The sequence below is a fragment of the Paramisgurnus dabryanus genome, chromosome 22, assembly GCF_030506205.2.
Source record: "Paramisgurnus dabryanus chromosome 22, PD_genome_1.1, whole genome shotgun sequence".
Lineage (NCBI taxonomy): Eukaryota > Metazoa > Chordata > Actinopteri > Cypriniformes > Cobitidae > Paramisgurnus > Paramisgurnus dabryanus.
In genome coordinates this window covers 13,799,098-13,821,009 of record NC_133358.1, presented here as the reverse complement: position 1 = coordinate 13,821,009, position 21,912 = coordinate 13,799,098, and the positions used below count along the sequence as shown (strand labels likewise).

Sequence of the window (21,912 nt, the reverse complement as noted above, 5' to 3'; positions counted from 1 at the left end):
GCATGTCCGAATCCATGGCTGTCCGAATTGCATTTCTCTGAGCTGCTTTCATGAATCTTAAGCCAACAAGTCAGCTGCCTTAGTTTTCGGACGCAGCGGTAGTAGTAGAGGGCTGTACTCCCACACATGCGACTTATTCGTGTATTGCAGTTTGGCTGGCGGTTATGTGCGTGGCCCGCATACCGCCTCCCATGGTCGAAACTGGTATTACAACACCAGTCGGGCTGTAGCTAGTCATTTAGCATGCTAATTCAGATTGATATTTCTGCAGCACTATACCTTGTCATTTTTTTAATGACATCTTTGCCCTTATTTCTTCTCATTCTTTTGATGCGTGTAGCTAATTTTTTTAAATCTTTTACCTCAATTATTACAAATGGCACCTTTAACGCATTAATTTTGACTAACCCTAATAAATACATACAAAAATACATAAATTGGCAAGTTTTTTCTTACTTTAAAGACATAGAAATAGAAATGCTTAAGAAATGTGGAATTTATGTCCCATGAACTGACTATAGGGCAAGACCAAATATAGAATGTACTCCAAATCAACTTTGAGCCTTCACGCACCACACGATCGTTTTATACTAAATTGTAACCTTCTGTGAGGCCTTCAGACCTCAATGCTGAGAAAATAAATGTTTTCGGAATGTGAATTGATGCCGTACACAGCATTGATAGTTGTGAAACATGGCCGCTAAATTGTGAAGCAGCATGTTAGCGAGTAGGGAACGCCTTTTATCCACCTTTGTGTTTAAGTGGGAAATGAGTGCACCTCTCTGCACACCTGTCCGTCTGATTAAACCACCACCTCAGGGTTGTGACCAGGGGTTTCTTCTTTTAGATCTAACGGTTCTCTGCCAACATGTTACCTTCATGTGAGAGAGAGAGAGAGAGAGAGAAGCTTTTTCCTAACCTGAATGATTTTGACCTTGTCTTATTTTTAATCTGTGTCATGTACAGGGAGAGGTCGGACCTCCAGGATTTCCTGGCCTTCCTGGAGATCCAGGTCTCAAAGGAGATAAGGTATAAGACCCCAAAAATGGACTTGTTCTAATGAATTAATTCATGTAAATCAAATAGATTCAGCAAATATAATCTACCTCTTTACATTTATTTTCTACTTAAAGCGATACTCCAGCCAAATATCAAGTTACCCCATGATTTATTCACCCTCAAGCAATCCGAGATACACATGTCCATCATTTTTCAGACAAACACATCTATTTTAGTTATTTTAGTAAATGTCCTTGCTCTTCCAAGCTTATAATGGTAGAAAACAGGGATCAGGGAACAACCTCTGATGTTAAACCCCAAAAAAGTTCATTCATCCTTCACTGAAGATTTCCACACGGCTCCAAGTGGTAAAATGGGTCTTCTGTGTGTAATCAATGCAATTTTTTAAAGAAAATACGTATCTATATTTCAAACTTTATATTTGACTGAGTGCCTGAGATCTGCTTTTTTGTCTTTGGATTTTTCCTCTACCCCTAGAGCACCTTTCACAAACTATATACAGTATTCTACCTGAGCGCCGGGTTGAACCGCTTCATATATTATTTTAAGTAGTTTCAATACATATATTTTTGTTAATAACTACTTATAGCATGGTTAAGTAGGCCTACTTTAAAAAAAACAATTTGAGTTTTATTTAGTTTGACTAATTTTTCCAAGCTGTATCTACTCACGATTTACAATAGCTTTCCAACAGTGCTGTCACTGTGATCTTAAATGTCATTTTACAAACAGGGCGATCCTGGGGTAGGCATCGCAGGGCCACCTGGACCACCCGGGCCACCAGGGCGACCAGGAACATCTAAGTACCCGGTATCTATTTAGGCAAACATTTAATGATATGTTTGAATATCTATGTGCTGTAAGTAAACTCACTTATCCTTCTCTATGTTCAGGACAGCATTGATGGTTCAGGTTCAAGCTTTGTGGACTTTGACAGTGACACAGAAGTCATAAGGGTGAGTAATAGTGTCTATTATAAGTTGCATTTGTTTTGGTGACCCCCTGCTTTCTGGCTGAAATCAAGTTGGATTAGATGACTACTGGTGTGCTGAATAATGGTCATTAATCAACACCTAGACACACATGTAGTCAAACATCATAAAAGATGAGTCATTATATACATAAGATGTAGGGATGTGTTACCCTTTCGTGTGATTGAAATGCATTCTGATGGTAAATTTTATTATTTTGAACAGGGTCCTCCAGGGCCTCCTGGGCCACCAGGACAGCCGGGTCCTCCTGGTCCCTCTGGTCCCTCTGTAGGTGTTCATCCTGGTTCAGTAGGGCCCCCTGGGGTTCCTGGAAAAGATGGGAAGGATGGGGATGTGGGTAAACCTGGAATTCCGGTGAGTAAGGTTTTGGCATTCTGCTGATTAAGATTAAACGGCTATATTCAAATTCAGCAATCCTCTATGGAAAAGACTACACTTGGATTAAAAGAATAGGTTATCATCAGTTAATCATATTATTTTCCATTTCTATAAAGCAAAGAAAGTAAAGTGGGATGAATGTTTTTTTGTGGATATTGTTTGCAGAAGAAAAAAACGAAATAAAAATATTTCCTTACATGATATATAGGTTTAAAACAACAGATTAAGTGAATTTCTTTTTTATACTATTCTACTGTATCAGAGAGATAAATATAGTTATGAAAAACTATGTAATGAATTTTTAAAAGCGCGGATCTGTTCCTCACCGCAGGCATGAATGCTAGTGTTACATTATTGATTGCAGAGTTGTTTCGGAAAGCATCTAACAGTTCAGATTAGCTGGACGAGGTTGATGCTTTTGTACTACAAGGCCAACACATGCACCCTGTGTTACAGGTGATTGATGACTGGTTTAGTGGGTCTGGATTTGAGTTTGGGTCAGGATTTGAGCTGGGCTCAGGGCTGGACTCAGCTGAGGTAGAGCTCCTGGTCCCAGATGGTAAACTGAAACCATGGGCCAAAAAGGCAGTTGTTTCCTCCCATCATGTTCCAAATCTTAACACTCACTCAAACGCTGTTGCTTTCACCACGCTCAACACTCTCATCAGGCTTTTACATATAAATAAATAAACTAATCTCTTTCATTAAAAAGGCATTTGTCCAAAGGTATGATGAACAATACATGTTGTACTTTTGTCTATAGCATAAAAGACAGAATAAAATAGATTTGAACTAAAATATGTTCCCTTTGTGATGCTACCATGTTGTGAGGGTGTTCCTAAGTAGTCTTTAGCTCATTGGGGTAATACCTGAGGGACAACCTTCCGATGTCTCTGATGAAGCCAATACAGAAGTGACTTAAACTGCAATTCATGGACTGGCCACTAGAGGCTGGCTCCAAAAGGGAGTGAATTCTCATAGACCTCCATGTTTAAATGCCCAACTTTACAGCAAAATTTTATATGTTTACAGCCTGGTACAAAAAGTGTTTTTGGTCTGTATAGCTAATTTGCCCTTCATGACAACTGTGAAGGGGGTCAATTTTTTTTGTAATTCATCCATTTAAATTAAATTAACTTTTTAAAGGTTTTGGTCTCGTCTTGGAATCGACCGCATCTCGTCTCGGTCTCAGACAAAGAGGACTTGATTTTCTTGATTTTCAAGAAAAATAATTCGATATCACTTTATTTTACGGTGTCTTTGTTACACATGTTACATGTAATTATTATAGTAATAACAGTTAATTCTGCATAATTACATGCAACTAACCCTAAACCAAACCCTAATCCTAACCCCAACCCTATAGTACATGTTATTAATGATTATTACTTAGTACTTAAATGTATAATTACACTGTAACAGTGATACCGTAAAATAAAGTGTGACCAATAATTCTTAGTATTTTTATCTTGTTTTTAGTAAAAATATCTAAAAGATACCAAGAAAATAAGTCTAGTTTTTAGAGCAAAAAGTGATTTTGTGCATAAAACAAGCAAAAAAATCTGCCAATGGGGTAATCAAATTTTTCTTGAATTTTCCTTGAATTTAGTGTTTAAGAAAAAGGTTCAAGATTTTTTTGCTTACCCCATTGGCAGATTTTTTTGCTTGTTTATTCACAAAATCACTTAAATTTGATATTTTTGGTCTAAAAACTAGACTTATTTTCTTGGGTAGTTTTGCTCATCAAAAAAAACTATCTTAATTTAAGAATTTTTAAACATTTTTACTGAAAACAAGACAAAAATACTAAGAACATTTTTTCTTGAAAATAATTTTTTGCAGTGCACATCACAAATTAATTTTTTATCATTAATTTTATGCAGTTTATTCAGGTTTGGCATATGATGTTGGCATTGTTTGAGCATTGTTTAAGTCGGCCTGTCTTGGTCTTGGTCTTGACTCGGTCTCTGCCCTTTAAAGTCTTGGTCTTGTCTCGGTCTCGGCCTGTCTTGGTCTTGGTCATGACTTGGTCTCGGTTTAGGTGGTCTTGACTACAACACTACCCACGTCCCACCTCTTTACCCATTTTCGGTTATCAGCGAGTGATGCGCGGTGACGTGCGGCCAAGATGACAATGGCAGGCCCTGCCTACTATTGGCATCAAAAAAGCTCTTCACAAACCTAAGGGTGACTTCATGGAAACTACGTCCATATTTTTACAGTCTATGATAATCCCTCAATGGTACGGTGTACTTTAAATAAAGTATGCCTTTGTACCTAAAGAGTGCATATTGGTACCTCAAAGGTGCATATTGGTACCAAATGTATACATTATGTCATTTTTAAAGGTACCATCCAAGTGACAGCTTTTGTACCATTTTATTGAGTAAGTAGAGTGTTGCCATTCGGTTGCTAAGGTGCATACTGGTACCTCAAAGGTAAATATCTAGTAGTTAATTTACTACTGTATGTGGTTTCAAGGGTGTTGGATCCTAACTAGTCCAAGGCAAAACACTTTTGTTCCTGTAGCTCTTTTTTTATTGCATTAACGGCACTAAATGTCATTGGTTTGATCCTCAGGCAAAATGCATAAAAACTCTATACTTTGAAAGCGCTGTAATTGCTTTAAATAAAAGCATTTGCCAAATGCATACATTTAAAACTTAAAGCGATAGTTCAGCCCAAAAAAGTTCACCCAGTCACTGGTTATTTTGTGATTTCTTAATAAAAGCTAATTATACCACGGGGCTGTCGAATGCTTTATTCTGATTGGTTGAGAAATGTTTCACAGGTATGCATTATTTTTCGATAAACGCACACCTGACCTGTCAATTGTCTTAAAATAACCACAAAAGCAATGTTTGTGCACTGTAAAAAATACTTTGCTGCCTTAAAATTAAATCAACTCAGATTTACAAGTCATGTCAACAGAGATGAGTTATCACAACTTATAAAATATAGTTGAGAAAAGTCAACTAAATTTTATAAGTTATAACAACTCACCTGTAGTTATAACAACTCATCTCTAGTCAAGATAAATAATAGTAAGTTGAAATGACTTGTAAATCCGAGTTGATTCAACAAAAATTTTTAAGGCAGCAAAGTATTTTTTACAGTGTGGTAACTGTAACTGTAACTGTGTACTTGACTGGTTAAGGCTGTCACAATGATTAAATAATTGTCTCAACACGATAGTTTGACCACATTGTGATGATTTCAGATCACCACAATAATTGCACATCTCTCTAAAAACACAAGGGGGAGCTGTAACGCCTGTATAAACGAGACAGTATCTGATGCCGCTCCTTTATTGACTTTGACAAGCAGTAGGAACTGCCAGAAAAGCATACATTTCCAAAGCAGCAATTCCAAATTTAGAGAAAAGAAGGGTGTTATTCTTAAGGATCTCTAAGGAATTGATTCTTTTGCAGCCACTACATGTGGTCCAGTACTAATATGACCTTAGTAGGATTGGCTCCTATTTAAGGCCTGTTCTTGTACAGTCAGTTTATTTTTATAGCATTTTTATTTTCAGTTATTTTTCAGACACTTTACTGTGTTCATTTCTTATGAAGAATTTTCAGTTTTTGAAAGATATATATTATTAAATAATTACTTTTAAATATGTGTAATGTGTATTAATATTTACTGCCAGGTAAACCTTGCAAATAATATCAACAAGAATGTGTAAAAAAAATTAATGTCAAAGCAATAAAACAGACAATTAATTGTCATAACCGCCACAATTTATTAGACAATTAACCGTCAGCCACATTTCACAATCGTGACAGCCCTAACTCCGGTCCTTTGATTTATTTGAAAATAATGCACACTGCACTTGCCGCATTACCACCTTGGGTGTGCATTGTTTTTTAATAATTTAACACGATTTTCTCAATTATTTCCTATATGGAAGTCACATTACTGTTCCTACTCAGAACCTAGAAGTTCTTACGGTTCTGTGAAACATTAGATTACATAGCTAACCAGATATCCATAATCATTTCCAAATGTTTAGTCTTTGGTGAAATGAGCGTTAATAGAAGCGTTCCCAAGCCCTCAGATAATGTATTCATCCAATAAATGAATTTTGGCTCATAACGCTGTGAATTAGTCCAGAGAGGAGATCGCTGTACTTACAGTATACTTGGTGAGGCTGGGAGTTTCGAAGATTCACTTGTAGCTACGCTTATATTTCGGAACATAAGCAGTGCTGTTACGATGGGAGGAAACTGCCTTTTACAATACGTCCCGTGGAGACAACTAACCACCCATTCATCCTTGCTTAAACAAATTCACAGCTTATCTTAACCATATTGAGAAAATGAAAAGTCTGATGGCCAAAGCATTAACACTTGATAAAAAATGAAGATACTGTTGGAAGTGTTGAAAGAACACACTTCAGATGAAACAGTATCGACATTTTTTTATTTCAGGGCATCCTCTTTTATTTCAGTTATGATGGATGAGGATTTCATTTACTATTTTTGGTTCTTTCAGGGTCTGGATGGACGAGCTGGTGAACCTGGCAAAGATGGGGAAAAAGGCCAACAAGTAAGATGTTTACAGTATATAGGCCATGAATTTATTTCAGATTATTCCTAACATATATGCTCACATGCATACCTTTTTAATGCACCATTGTTTGTTGCTTATTTCCTTAAATGGGACATTTCACAAGACTTTTTTAAGATGTCAAATAAGTATTTTGTGTCCCCATTGTATGTACATGAAGTTTAAGCTCAAAATACCATATAGATAATTTATTATAGCATGTTAAAATTGCCACTTTGTAGGTGTGAGCAAAAATGTGCCAGTTTTTGGGTGTGTCCTTTAAAATGCAAATGAGCTGATCTCTGCACTAAATGGCAGTGATGTGGTTGGATAGTGCAGATTAAGGGGCGGTATTATCCCCTTCTGACATCACAGGGGGAGCTAAATTTCAATTACCTATTTTTTCACATGCTTGCAGAGAATAGTTTACCGAAACTAAGTTACTGGGTTGATCTTTTTCACATTTTTTAGGTTGATAGAAGCACTGGGGACCAAATTATAGCACTTAAACATGCAAAAACTCAGATTTTCATGATATGTCCCGTTTAATGTTCCTTAATGCAAAACACTCTTGTGCATTCATTTACAGGGTGAACCTGGTTTACCTGGACTAATCGGACCAAAGGTACTTTTAATTTGATCATTAAAGAAAATCTCTGAATTGTAAATGCTCAATCAGTTAACATATTTGTGGTGATGCCATGAATTCAAATGTTTCCAGGTTACACAAAGTTGATGTTGTGGCCAAAGCATGTGTCACTCACCTTTTATCTCTATAGGGTGATTCAGGCCAGCCAGGGTTACCAGGACAGCCAGGACCTGTGGGACCTGAGGGTCCCAAGGGGCAACCCGGCCTTCCAGGGCCTCCTGGACCACCAGGAAAAGGCTTCAGCTTTGACATGATGGTACGATTTACAATCTCGTACAATTTCGTACAAATTTTGGATCAATTCTGTAACTTAGTGAGAATATAAAGTATTGTATAATATGTATTTCTTTACATATATTATGTTCACGTAATTATAGGGATTTGATGGCAGACTAACCCCTGCAGTATTTACAGATTTGTTTGTTTGTGTCTGTAGGATTCTGAAGGATCAGGACTGGATGTCAGCGGTGGCTTCAGACCTTCGCTGCCCAGAGGACCTCCTGTATGTGCATTTAAATGTACTTTTTGTAGTTGTATACATTCAAACAAAACTCATATTCTAATGAATATTCTACCTCTTAGGGTCTTCCTGGTCTCCCCGGCCCAGCAGGACCACAGGTAGACTTACACTGCACAAAATTCATGATGCATTAATGATTGTGTGTACATCAGTGCTGTAATGATATACAGCATTGTTATATGCAAGCATTGTGGTTGAAGTTCACTAGCAATAATACTGTAACTTTTTATTATTTTAAATATTAAAAAACACTTTATTTACAATTTTATATTTAAATCACAAATATTAATGTTAAAACCTTTGTATTTCACTGTGTAATAATACCTTACACTGCAAAGATATGAAGTGTTTATAAAGCTCATACTACACTACTGTAACTAGGACTCAGTATGTAAGCAATCATAGTAAATTGGTGGTGTATGTAAACTTACAGAAAAGATGCGAAACTCACCTCAGCACTCATTTTAATACCCCAACTCTACTTTTTAGGGTAAAGACGGCGCCAGCGGCCCTCCGGGTGTTTCTGTAAAGGTCTGTACTCTTCACACACAATCACATCACAAAAACATCAACAGATCCATACACACATGTCCAAGGCTGTTTCCATTACCCATTTCCAAAGAAAGCAAGCCGTTTCTACCCACGTGTTCCCCATTAGCCTTGAATTTCAATGAAAATGAGGGGTCAATGAAATGCGTCATAGACTTTGAACTCACTGTTCTTGGTGTGATCCAGAGCATAGACACATGCAAGTATATACACATTGTTTCATTATGATGGCTATATCGATTGATTTAAGGCTTTGTTAAAATAACAGAATAATAAAATTAGGGCTGTCAAAAGATTAATTGCGAACAGAATAAAAGTTTGTTTTTGCATATTATGTATGTAATTATTTTGTATATATATATTTACATATATGTATATATATTTATTTAGATTTTGATATATTTTATTTTATATATACATTTAAAAATGTATACATAAATAACATGTTTCTTAAATTTCTTAAATCTATGTGTGTGTTTATATTTACATAATAATACACACAACACACACGCAAATATATTATGCAAAAACAAACTTTTATTTTGTATGCGATTAATCGCGATTAATCTTTTGACGGCCCTAAATAAAATATTATCAGGTGAAAATGTTTCAGAGACTGATGAGGAGATCCTACTGAATGTCTTTTTACTACACAATATACTATATGATACTATACAGCAGTGGTTTTCAAACTGGGGGCCGCGAGATGGTGCCAGGGGGGCCCCAGTTTTATGACATTTTATAAAATACATTAATTTATCATAAATTCTGTGTACTTAAACCTAAAAAATAATAAGCCAACTAACCAACGGCACTACTAGGTATAATTTTATATGTTTTGTTTAATTAAAATATTACATTTTAAAACATAAATTTTCTTTCGGGGGGCCGCGAAAAAATGCACTGTGCACAAGGGGGGCCGCACGCTGAAAAAGTTTGGAAACCACTGCTATACAGTAGTTATGTCTTATGTGTTATTTTGCGGCCCAGTGATGGTCCTTAATAGATTTAGAACAAGCTAATCACCCCTATAAGATTGTAATGTATGTTAACTGGTCAAATTATCTGTTGTGGGAGAGGTTCAACCTAGTTGAACTCACATAGTTGTGAAATTGAACATTTCTTCTACTTTCCTCTAGGGGGAGCCAGGCCATAAAGGAGATGATGGTCAACCTGGGTTAGCTGGACTGCCTGGAAAACAAGTAAATATATAGTACAAAATGAACAGTTAATAATATACAATCAATATTTTTTTCCTTCATAAATGTATTTATTTGTATGTTTTTAGGGGGAAAAGGGAGAGAAAGGTGACATGGGTCAGAAGGTTTGTATCCATATGGACTCTGCCTACATGATATGTCTCTCAGGCTCTCTGATCTGCTTTAATGCCAACGGTTTATGTGTCTCAGGGTGAAAGAGGTCTGGATGGGATTAGCCTACCTGGGCCCCCGGGGCCTCCCGGGCCCCCGGGACCAGTCATCAACCTACACGAGGTGAGTCGATTAACATCCTGTGTTTGTTAAGTGTCCCACGCAATTTATTTTAAAAGTCATTATTTGGATCATGATTACAATGCATTTTAAACTCTTTCTCCACCCTCAGCTATTGCTCAATGACACAGAAGGAATCTTTAACATCTCAGGGATTTTTGAGCCGCAAGGACCATTGGTAAGATGCTTTGGATAGCATAGAGATACAATATTCACACAGCACTTTGATCCTAGAAAATACCCGTAAAATTGGCAGACAGGCTTCTGTGTGAACACAAAAGTGTCCCGCGAATGCTCTGGGATCGCTCCCAGAAAGAGTACCTAGTAACATTGCTGTAAGATAGTAACTTGGAAAGCCCTCTCTGTGAATGAGACGCAGAAACAATGCACTAAGGGGCGTGTTGTGGTGAGGAAGAGCGTGTCATGGCAACATGAAGTTATGGTGAACTTTTTAAAACGAGGGGTTTACATGCAGATTAACATTTATGACGAGAAATGTTGCAAACTAGACTGAAGCAGATATCAGGGAGCGCGTAACTATCCACGCTAAAGCTGAGATCATTCACCAGCATAAAAGAATTGGGCGTCATGCACTCATATGAGCTTATAATAAACAAAAATTAACGCGCGTCAGATGGTTCAGCTCTTTAAAATGGCGGTGTTAAATGCACATTAACTTTCACAATGAGAAAAGTCTGCAAAATACTTGGCAGTGTGAATGAACCAAAAATCAAACGATTCCGGACAAATCACGGATGCATTTTCCGTAAATTTTGTGTGAAAAGGGCTATAGACACAGAGTAGTCGAGGAAGTAGGCTTCCCAAACCCTAAGCGACAATGGTAAAAAAACAAAACATAAAATGACACGAAAAGATGCACAGTATTAACAGGAAGGACTGGCGTATCCTATGCATGCGAAATTGGAATTTGGCGTATGTATTGCACGACTTTTCGCACTGCCTGCTATTTATACGCATTTCATGAGAATGGGCTGATTTTCACAGAATGTTCGTTACATTATGTAGGATGATTTATGTAGAAAAAAATTATTATCACAAAAAAACTGACTATTGTATCTTAAAGAGCACCTATCGTCCAATTCACGTTTTTACATTTCCTTTGGTGTGTAAGTGTGTATTAGTACGTTAAGGATATGCAAAAGGTACAAACCCCAAAGTAAACGATGACGGAGTTATCGTCTCCAACGTAAATCTCTTTTCTTGGACTACAACAAACACACAGATTGTAAGAAACAGTTTACCTCCTGGGATTGGTGATGTAGACAAGACTGACATTATCATAATTTCAAAGATGGTAAGGAGCGTCACATTTCCAGCTGATGTCAGAGGTATTCAGGCCAATCACAACGTACAGATTAACTGACCAATCAGGGACACAGAGCTTATCAAATCAGTGCGTTTCAGGAAGAGAGTGAAATCTGGAGCTACAAAAATCTACGATATGTGGAAAATAATGTGTTTTTTTAACTATAAACCACACAAACACATTGTATTATACCAAATACAGAAAATAACTTTGTTTTTAGCAATGAAATAGGTGTTATTTAACTTTTCTTACAAACATATACACTCACCTAAAGGATTATTAGGAACACGTGTTCAATTTCTCATTAATGCAATGGTGTGGGTGATGTTTTCTTGGCACACTTTAGGCCCCTTAGTGCCAATTGGGCATCGTTTAAATGCCACGGCCTACCTAAGCATTGTTTCTGACCATGTCCGTCCCTTTATGACCACCATGTGCCCATCCTCTGATGGCTACTTCCAGCAGGATAATGCAGCGTGTCACAAAGCTCGAATCATTTCATAATTGGTTTCTTGAACATGACAATGAGTTCACTGTACTAAAATGGCCCTCACAGTCACCAGATCGCAACCAAATAGAGCACCTTTGGGATGTGGTGGAACGGGAGCTTCGTGTCCTGGATGTGCATCCCACAAATCTCCATCAACTACAAGATGCTATCCTATCAATATGGCCCAACATTTCTAAAGAATGCTTTCAGCACCTTGTTAAATTAATGCCACGTAGAATTAAGGCAGTTCTGAAGGCGAAAGGGGGTCAAACACAGTCATAGTATGGTGTTCCTAATAATCCTTTAGGTGAGTGTAATGTGTACATATATAATTCATATGCTACATCTACGCCATTTTATAGTCTTAAAGCATATAATAAAATTCAAACATTTGGAAAATAGTTATATTAACCAGTATAGTGACAGAATATGTAACAGTGCTATTTTCCTATTGTGTATAGTGTATGAATGTTATGAAATATATCAGTTAGTAAGTGTAGTTATAGCCCTAAGTGACCATTACTTTTTGCATACCCTTAACTTACTTAACAATGCAAAAACACAAACAGGACCATTCAAGAAAGATGAGCTTTGAGATTACGGTACAATCGCTCCTCAAAACCTTTGAAAACAGCACATTTTGTTTCATCAAAGGCACAGGAATTTAACCACACTGCAATGTAATTGCATTATTTACAATGATAGGTCAATGAATTCTTTGTTTACTTGCCTTGGCGTGAAATTGTGTTTTAAACAATCACAACACATTAACTTTATTATGGAATTTACGGGCATTGAGTAGTCAAGCGAAACAACAAAGAGCTACGTACTGTAGCATATAAACAATTTATATCTGCTTTAATTTTAAGATTGGAACACTTAAAGAAGAGCTTCCTAGATCAAATACATATATAGGTTTTTATTTTTCATACCACAATTTACAAAATTTCCTAACATGCCATGTGGTTTGATATAATAGTCCAAACATTGTTTCACAAATCCACAACAGACTGTATTGTAATGGCCTTAGTGGAACATTTAAGTAGGGCAATTACTACAATTAAAGTTTATACTGTATTTACTATAGAAGTCTTTGTCTTTTAAATGTTTAAATATACAATAGCTGATTGCATCGATATGTTTACTATTCTATAACAAATAGTAATGCTTATAATGACAAGCATCACTGTTACTGGAAATTGCATAGCGACTCCCAAACTGTATGCACAAAAGGTGACAGTTATGTGAATTTTCTTTACGCAATGTAAAAAAAATGTTAATAACCTAATCACTTAACAGCACTTTTAATAAAGCTCTTTTGCTATTCCTTAAGGGACCAAGAGGTCCGAAGGGTGATCGCGGGTTCCCAGGGGTCCAGGGATCTTCAGGTTTAAAGGTAAGTTGGCTGAGACATGAGAGGTGTACAGTAAGGAGCATGCATGTGTTTGTTGGAGGAAATAGGCCAAGATGTGGTATGTACTGGCATACAATCAAGAATTTAGATAATTGAGGTATAACACATGCAAGACCACACATACAGCGCAGAGATTATCTTACAGAATAATTGTTTCCATTTAAAGTTCAAATACAATATGTTTCAAATGTTCATGGAAGAAAAAAGTGACTTTAAACAGTGATATTGTATTCATGTCCTTTATTTATTATTGTAATAATGGAAGATTTTAATACAGTAGTTGAGTATTGTGTGAAACAACAACGCATACACAAAATCTCAAAAAATACTTGAGTTAACAACTCCCAGACATGTACTCATTTAGATACTTAAATAAAAAATGCTTTTCCCATGAAACCTTTTTTAAAGCCATGAAGTACTTCGTACCACATAAGGTTTTTGTTAACCTGAGTTTGTGTGTATGTGGGTTGGGGGTTGTGAGAAGTAGTTGTGCATGAAAGCAGTAAGTTGCAGAGGTTTACGTATGTATCATATTCTGCATATCGACTTTACACATTCTCATAGGAACTAATTGTCATTCATGAATGGGGATGCGAGTGTGTTTTTAATTATGTTCTCATTTACATTTTTTTTTTTTTTTGTTTACCTCCCCTCGTACATTGTGTGTAGGGTGAGAAAGGAGAGCCAGGGTTTCCCATTACTGATGGAGTGCTCTTGTCTGGAGTTACCGGGCCACAGGGACCAAAAGGGCTAAAGGTCACCCACAACTTTTATACTCTCAGCTTTTAACCACTTATTTGCCTGCTAAAAAGACCAGTATGGTCACCAGCATACAGGTGTGTTTTAAATGCTGGGTTGTGGCATGAGATGCTAGTGTAGCATTTTGGATAAGTTAAATAACAGCGTGGATATGGTTTACCAGCTACACCAGCATAAATCAGACTGGATTAGCATATGAAAATCTAAGATGCAAAACCCAAAGTGCATCTGACATGTTTTTTTGGAAATTTGCAAAATGGGACTTTTAGAAGCATCTCAGAAATGCAATGTAATCTGTATAACTATATCATCAGTGATGTATAGAGACCTTACATAATGAACTGTTTTGTTTTTATTACTTTAGTACAGGGGTGTCCAATACGTCAATCGCGATCGTCCAGGCAATCGCAAGGGCAATGCCGGTAGATCGCACATTAGTTAACTGCTGCTCCACGCGCAAAATTGGCATTATGGTCTAAAAATACTTGCGTGTTTCACAATTACTCAGAGTTGCTGCGCCTTTCTTCTCAAATGTGTTTTTATAAATCTTATGCCAGGCCGCTGCAGCTCATTCATCTAACTTCCCGAAATTCACCAGGATGCGCATTCTTGCCTTCACCCAGGAGCTGATCCACGCGCACGGTGTGTGTGCGTGAGCGAGCAAACCAGAGAGAGAGAGAGAGAGCGAGGCAGCGTAGCGCTAATTTATATGCTTCTAATACTGTTGTCATTTTCTAGTTTCACTAAACCGCATCTCCGCAATTTAAGGACTACTCGACATGTACTCAATATTTTTTTTAACTCCTCAAAAAGAAAAGAGTAATTGTAACAGCCCTAAATTCAATGTAGAGGTATAGTCCTCCTAACAAGCATTTTAAATGTTATAAAAAATTATTAACTGTTTTTTTAGCAGGTAGATCTTGTCGGCTCTATCATTTTAAAAGTAGATCGCCACACAAAAAAGTCTGGGCACTCCTGCTTTAGTATGAGCCGTTTTTATACACACACTGCGGGTCGCTGTCATAAACAGTAGCCCTTAATGGACAAACTGCTTTACAGAGACCGTTTCGTTCCTACGTTGTCTCAGACGACGACATGTTTGTCCTCTGGCAGCTACCGTCGATTCTCTTTGCATTTCGAAATTGAAGTTGGTTACAATTTGCAATCTCACCGCTAGATGCTGCTAAAAACCCACACTGGCTCTTTAATGGATTCTGACCATAGACTGTAAAAAAAGATGGACGACGCGACGTTGCATCCTTCTATTGTATTGAATTGAAGGTAAAAATGTCGCCATGTTATGTAAAAACGGTATCAAACTTCCAGCCGCGGTATCAAACTTCCACCCAAATGTTTGCGCGCCCAATTCAACCACGCCAATCATAACGACACGCCACGTTTCTATAGACGGTTTCATCGTCTGTGCGGTGACGCGATAAGCGTCTGGTCCGAACTTTACTTCGGTTTCTGTTTGTTTATTGGTCTGACTGCTAATTCTGATCTTTTAAACAAATAGGCTACCTCGTCGAAAATAACAAATGTTTTGGGTTCCTATGTAATCTATGTGTTGTTTATTTTGCTTGTTACATAAATAAACTACTTTAAAAAGACTTTGTTGTTATTTATTCTTCGCTAACCGAAAGTTACGTGATGACCATGAAAGCCGCTTGTTTATGTTGTTACTTCTGAAACCGTCTACAGCATCAAATTACTAGCTAAAATGAAACTTGGCACAAAAATGAAAAATTGAACATAATTATATCAGCGTGATAACAACTACCTTAAAGGACCAAAACCATTTTTCGGAAATTTTTGTTGGAAGTGTAAATTATTTTTTATTAAAGGATAATTCCGGTATTTAACACTTTGAGTCTCATTTCTGGTTTGTTTTGGATGAACTACAGTGATGGACACAGAAATTTTGACAATGGGTCGTGTCTTGACTTTTTGACTCGTTTAGAAGCGTCTCTAGACTGCTTCAGAATGGAAGTCAATGACCATGCACAAACATGTCATTAAAACAACACTTAACGTTCATTTTCAAAACTGTGCTACTCACCGAGTGGTTCGTGGTGTTCATTGATGATTAAAAACAAATATATTGGTGCAATGTATGATTTCAATCCGTGTTATTTGCTATAGTGGAACTATTTTTTCAGATACCTCACAACCGCGTATATACTTCCGCTCTATATTTGAGTCTGAAGCGTTAGCACACTCCCGACCACTTGATGGCGACAACCACTTTGCCATACAAGTACGCTCGGTGTCTAGCGTATAGACAGTCACAATCGAGCTCAACTTCAAACCTAAAGCTGGTCACTGAGCCATCAAATATGGGAAAAATTTCTTCTGAGAGAAACCGATCCAAAAAACTACAACCACATGTAAACAGACCCTTTTCTGTTTCCTGGAGGCGGAGTGATATATCAGCGAGCAATGAGTCTTCCAAGAGAAGTCAATTGAATTTTACAAAATGCCAAATAAAACACGACAGAAACTGTATTTCGCTACACAACTTGTTTTTAATCATCAACGAACAGCACAAATCACTCGGTGAGTAGCACAGTTTTGAAAATGAACGTTAAGTGTTGTTTTAATGACATGTTTGTGCATGGTCATTGACTTCCATTCTGAAGCAGTCAAGAGACGCTTCTAAACGAGTCAAAAAGTCAAGACACGACCCATTGTCAAAATTTCAGTGTCAATCACTGTAGTTCATTCAAAACAAACCAGAAATGAGACTCAAAGTGTTAAATACCGAAATTATCCTTTAAGAGCAGAGTCCCATTTGTTTGAATGGAGAGGGCGGGGTTTATGTATGTAATGCAGCCAGCCACCAGGGGGCGATCAAAGAGCCAGAGGCTTCACTTTTCAAGACTTATGAGGCACAACCGATTCTTACACCAAAGTGGTGTTTCTGAATTGCCTGAGACTGGGATTAAGCGGATTTGATGCAAAAGTATTTAATAAACATAATACTGTACATGCCGAGAGCATTCGGTTAATATCATCATCTAATTTTTTTAGATAATGATAGCAGCTTTTCCATCTGAGCTCTTCATATAAATTCATGCTGGTCTTTTTAGCAGGGTTAAGATCAGTGTAGTATACCTGAAAAAACTGTTTTCATGGTTTTAATAATTTTTATGTTATACGTTGCATTATATTATAGGGAGACAGTGGTGTTCCTGGACCACCTGGTGAAAAGGTTTGTGGCTACAATTAATATCAGCTTTGACACAAAATGTATAAATAAACATATCATCTATCATATATCCTGTATAAATTCAAATGTGAAAAGAAAACTGTTCTTTGATTCCTATCAATCTAGCTATCACAACATCATAAATAGTTTTGGCCAAAAATTTCTTTTTGTTGCTTTGTTAGCTATATCTTCACACATGCTGCGAACAAGCAAGCGATCCAAGCACTTCTAGTGCCCTGTTTTCCATTTAGCTTGCTAGAAAAACCATCAAACGTTCACCTGTGTAGGTGCGCTCGAGGCCATCCGAATCCCTTGCCATTTTCCAATTCATAATTAATTTTTTTTTCTGTGGCTGTTTGTGTACAGCTGCTTCTGTTCAAAATGTTTTGGAAAAAGTAGTGAGGCCAGAAATGCCCCGTACAGGACCAGACGACGCTCAGGTCGAGTTCTGGCACACGAAACTTCCGCAGCTTGGCCTCATTTGGCCATGCACCTGTTTTAAAGGGCTTCATTGTTGTGTTTGTGTGCAGTCTTGCCTCTAAGTGTTCTTTGATTTGTGTGTTATTTTATCCGAATCAGGGTCCAATAGGACCAGCTGGACCAAAAGGAGAGTTTGGATTTCCAGGACGTCCAGTAAGTTACCTAAAATGACAAATTCTTTAATGTATATACACTATATTGTATACTACATTTAAGTATGCAGATGTTGTTTTGGGCTTGTTGTATTAGGGTGGCATATAGAAAAAGGACACTGGGATGGTACCTTTAGGTCCTCATATGTACCCGCGAGGTACCAATATCTATTTTTGAGGTACAAATATGCACTTTTTAGAAACAAATGTTTGTTTTTTAAAAAAGGTATTGCACCAGTGTTTGCTTTTGTACTTATGGGAGTGTGTGTGGCCTGGGTTCAAGTCCTAAGTCTCTTCTGCCATGTCCAGTAGGGCCCCAAATGCCCCCCAAAATGTAACTTTAAGGGTTACAGATGCTGAACTGACTCATATTTGTGTCTGTCCTCAGGGTCGTCCTGGAATCAATGGACGCAAGGGTGAAAAAGGAGACTCTTCAGGATTACATGTGAGCATGTCCAATTTATTTTATATAAAGGGCTATTACTTTAGATAATGTTGTAGGAACACTGTATCGGAGTATGAGAGCAACAGTGCCTGTTAATAGCCTCCTTAAGATTCCAGATGAATTTTTCCATTCACTTTCCTCAGGCTTTTCTCTGAATTCTTCAATAATAAGTAAACCTTGAAATTAACCAATCAGCTCCAAGATGCATTACAACATCTGATTGAAAGCCAAAAAACTGTGTAATGTGCGATAAATAAATGAGGCAATAAATGAACTGTGCATCCAATAACACACAATAAACCCTGACCATTGACTTTGTGGTCGGTCCGTTTTGAAATGCTTATGCGATTTTGCCAAAAACATTTTTATAGACGGTTGTGGTGTGTGTCTGCCACAAGTCTGTTGTTAAATGTACTCATTTTGCATTTGTTTGTGATGTTACACAACATTTTTCCACATTCTTGCATTTGCTCTGTTAATCTATCCATCCATGTTTCCTTTCATAGGGGCCTCCTGGACCTCCCGGACCACCAGGAAAACCAGGAATATTTAACTGCCCTAATGGAGTAAGTCCTCTCTCCTCTGTTTGTACTGTATGTGTCTCAATTCAGACAGACTGTGATGTAAATATCTCATGTTCACATTTTTATAGACAGTGTTTCCGGTCCCCCCTCGACCTAACTGCAAAAAGCCTGTAAGTGAATGAGTTTGTGTGACACACCCATTGAGTTGCTGTCATTGAGGGCTTTGTGGCATCATCATCATCAGCTGTTAGACTCTCTCTCTTTAACCCAGTCGGCATGGTCCTTAATTTAAAGCAGGCATGTTTGGGTTGATGGTTCAAGCATGCTGCATGCCATGTGGACAGAAGCATGGTCATGGTGTTCAGGTTGATGTGCTGTGCTGTGCAGTGAACTAACAAATCTTGAGGATGGTGCCAAGGAGATAAACCACCTCACTGAAAAAAATATTCATTCAATTTACTAAATTTTTTTAAGTTAAGTGGTTGCAATTTATTTAAGCTACTTTAAAAAACAAACAAAAAAATAGAAAAACATAACAAAAAAAATGTGTTTAAATGTAGCTTAAATAAATTGATTGCAACCACTAACCTTAAAAAAATTTAGTAAATTGAATTGATTTTTTTCAGTGTTCTTGGAGCATGTGTTGTCCAAAGAAATGTTGTTTGTTTTTCTTGATATATTATTACATTTTCTTTCTTTAAAATTACTCTTTTCCCTTTACTGTAAAAATGCAGCATGAAGTTAAAACAACTTGGTTTTGCAAGTTAATTCAACCTCAACCTTAAGTTTTGACTTTGAAGTTGACATAACTTAACAAATTAAGTTAAACTACTTCAACTTGGTTTTCTAAGGTAAAGTTACATAAAATATACATTGATTTGAAATTATTTTACAGTGTTTGAAAAAGAGTTTTGTATTATGCATGTACTGTAAACAGAAAGTTTTGAAAAATTATACTACATTTAATTGTGTCTCTTTTACAGACATCATCTTGCTTAATCATTCAGACAAACTCTTTAAATGCTTTTATTTTCAAGCTTTATTTTTCTGTCTATTCAATCAAATTACTTGTTTTTTGTTAGAACATAATTGTTTTTCTCTGTTGAAATAATCGCTCAATGTCAGAATATGATTTCGTATCCAGATGGTTGCAGTCACAATTTCTTGAATTAAAGGATTACTCCACTTTCATAAAAAGAAATCTTGATAATTTACTCACACCCATGTCATTAAAAATATTGATGTCTTTCTTTGTTCAGTTGAGAAGAAATTAGTTTTTTTTAGCAAACATTCCAGGATTTTTTTCAATGGATTAAATTTTATTGGACCTTAACAGTTTACAGTTTAAATGCAGTTTGAAATTGCAGCTTCAACACAGCTTCAAAGGTCTCTAAATGATCCCAAATGAGGCATAAGGGTCTTATCTAGCTAAATTATTTTCATTTTCAGCAAGAAAAATAAAAATAGACACTTTTAGACCACAATTCTCATCTTGCACTAGCTGTGTGATGCCCATGCGCAACGTTACGTAATGCGTAATCACATCGAAAGGTCACGCATGACGTATGCGAAACTTCTGCTCCAGTGTTTACAAGTGTAGAGAAAGAGGACCGTTTTGATGTTGTTGTGGAATGATACTTAATGTGTCAGTTTATTTTTTAAAATAGTCCGCAAATGTGACCTTTCGACGTGATTACGTAATATGTAAGGTCGCGCTGGCGCATCACACGGCAAGTGTAAGACGAGAAGTTGTGGTTTAAAAGTGCTTATTTTTCTTGTCGAAAATGACAGTCGTTTTCCTAGATGACCCTTATGCCTCGTTTGGGATTGTTTAGAGTCCTTTGAAGCTGCATCGAAACTACAATTTTAAACTACATTGAAACTGTAAACTGTTGGGGTCCAATAAAGTTTATTAAAGTAAGGAAAATAATGTAATTTTTTCCTCAAAAAAACATAATTTCTTGACTGAATAAAAAAGAAATAAACATCTTGGATGACATTATCAGGGTTTTTTTTTATTAAAGTGGAGTAATCCTTTAACACTGTGTTTCTTTTGAATGAACAATATATCAATTATATTAACACTCATCTCTATCTTGTTTGCGTTGGACAGGTTAACGGAGATTCTACACAAGGTAAGTTTTCTAAGCATTTAAAGTTTTATTTATTTTTTATTTAAAGATTTTCACTTGACAAACACATTAGTAAATTTAGAAATTAGAAAATTCCCACGGGTCCTTGAAATCCTTAAAAGTTTGTGAATCTGGGGGGGGATTCAAGGCTCTGGGGAGTTTTTGAAAATATACATACATAGATACAGGTCATTGATACACTGTAAAAAAATTCCGTAGAAATTGCAGCTGGGTTGCCGGTAACTTACCGTAGATTTAAATTTATGTTTTTTACTGGCAACATTTTGTTCAAAGTTAAATGAAAATTAAACATTTACAAGTCTTTGTCTTTACAGAGTAAAACTAAAAAACAGCATCAAGCAAAACGTTCTGGAAAACTAAATCTGAAGCAAAAAACAGAAAAAGGTTGATGATGATTTCTGGTTCCCACAATGCTTTGCATGAGGCTGTTATTGTATAGTTTTATTCTGTAAAGATAAAGACCTGTTCATATTTAAAATGTATTTAACTTTGAACAAACTCTTGCCAGTAAATAACATAAATGTAAATCTACGGTAAATTACCGGCAACCCAGCTGCAATAACATTGTAATTTCTACTGATTTTTTTTACAGTGTAGTGCTTGAATCTATTTTATGCAAGAAGTTTTCTGGAAAAAAAATCCATATTATTCCTTGTGTAGTGTAGGATAATCTCATAAAAATTCTAGACTTTTTAAGCACACGTGCTAAACTGTTCGCTTTAAATCCTTATATCTTCTGTATGCGAATATTGATTTAAACCAAAATGCTTTTTTGCATAGTTGTGTTTGACACATGAAAACGTCTCGG

General features: G+C 36.6%; 1 protein-coding gene across 3 annotated transcripts in view; it reads left to right on the top strand.

The window, feature by feature from the left end:
- The window catches only part of col15a1a (collagen, type XV, alpha 1a), a 93,973-nt gene that overhangs the window by 53,098 nt on the left and 18,963 nt on the right, over positions 1-21,912 (top strand). For all 3 annotated transcript variants that reach the window (XM_065294827.2, XM_065294826.2, XM_065294825.2), the window contains exons 10-31: positions 967-1,029; positions 1,753-1,830; positions 1,914-1,976; positions 2,217-2,366; positions 6,891-6,944; positions 7,534-7,569; positions 7,724-7,849; positions 8,030-8,095; positions 8,176-8,211; positions 8,603-8,644; positions 9,802-9,864; positions 9,951-9,986; positions 10,072-10,155; positions 10,265-10,330; positions 13,303-13,365; positions 14,053-14,139; positions 17,318-17,353; positions 17,930-17,983; positions 18,371-18,427; positions 18,934-18,993; positions 19,080-19,121; positions 21,065-21,086. In XM_065294827.2, coding sequence (XP_065150899.1) covers positions 967-1,029; positions 1,753-1,830; positions 1,914-1,976; positions 2,217-2,366; positions 6,891-6,944; positions 7,534-7,569; positions 7,724-7,849; positions 8,030-8,095; positions 8,176-8,211; positions 8,603-8,644; positions 9,802-9,864; positions 9,951-9,986; positions 10,072-10,155; positions 10,265-10,330; positions 13,303-13,365; positions 14,053-14,139; positions 17,318-17,353; positions 17,930-17,983; positions 18,371-18,427; positions 18,934-18,993; positions 19,080-19,121; positions 21,065-21,086 — 1,384 coding nt within the window. The remainder of the gene's footprint in view (positions 1-966; positions 1,030-1,752; positions 1,831-1,913; positions 1,977-2,216; positions 2,367-6,890; positions 6,945-7,533; positions 7,570-7,723; positions 7,850-8,029; positions 8,096-8,175; positions 8,212-8,602; positions 8,645-9,801; positions 9,865-9,950; positions 9,987-10,071; positions 10,156-10,264; positions 10,331-13,302; positions 13,366-14,052; positions 14,140-17,317; positions 17,354-17,929; positions 17,984-18,370; positions 18,428-18,933; positions 18,994-19,079; positions 19,122-21,064; positions 21,087-21,912) is intronic.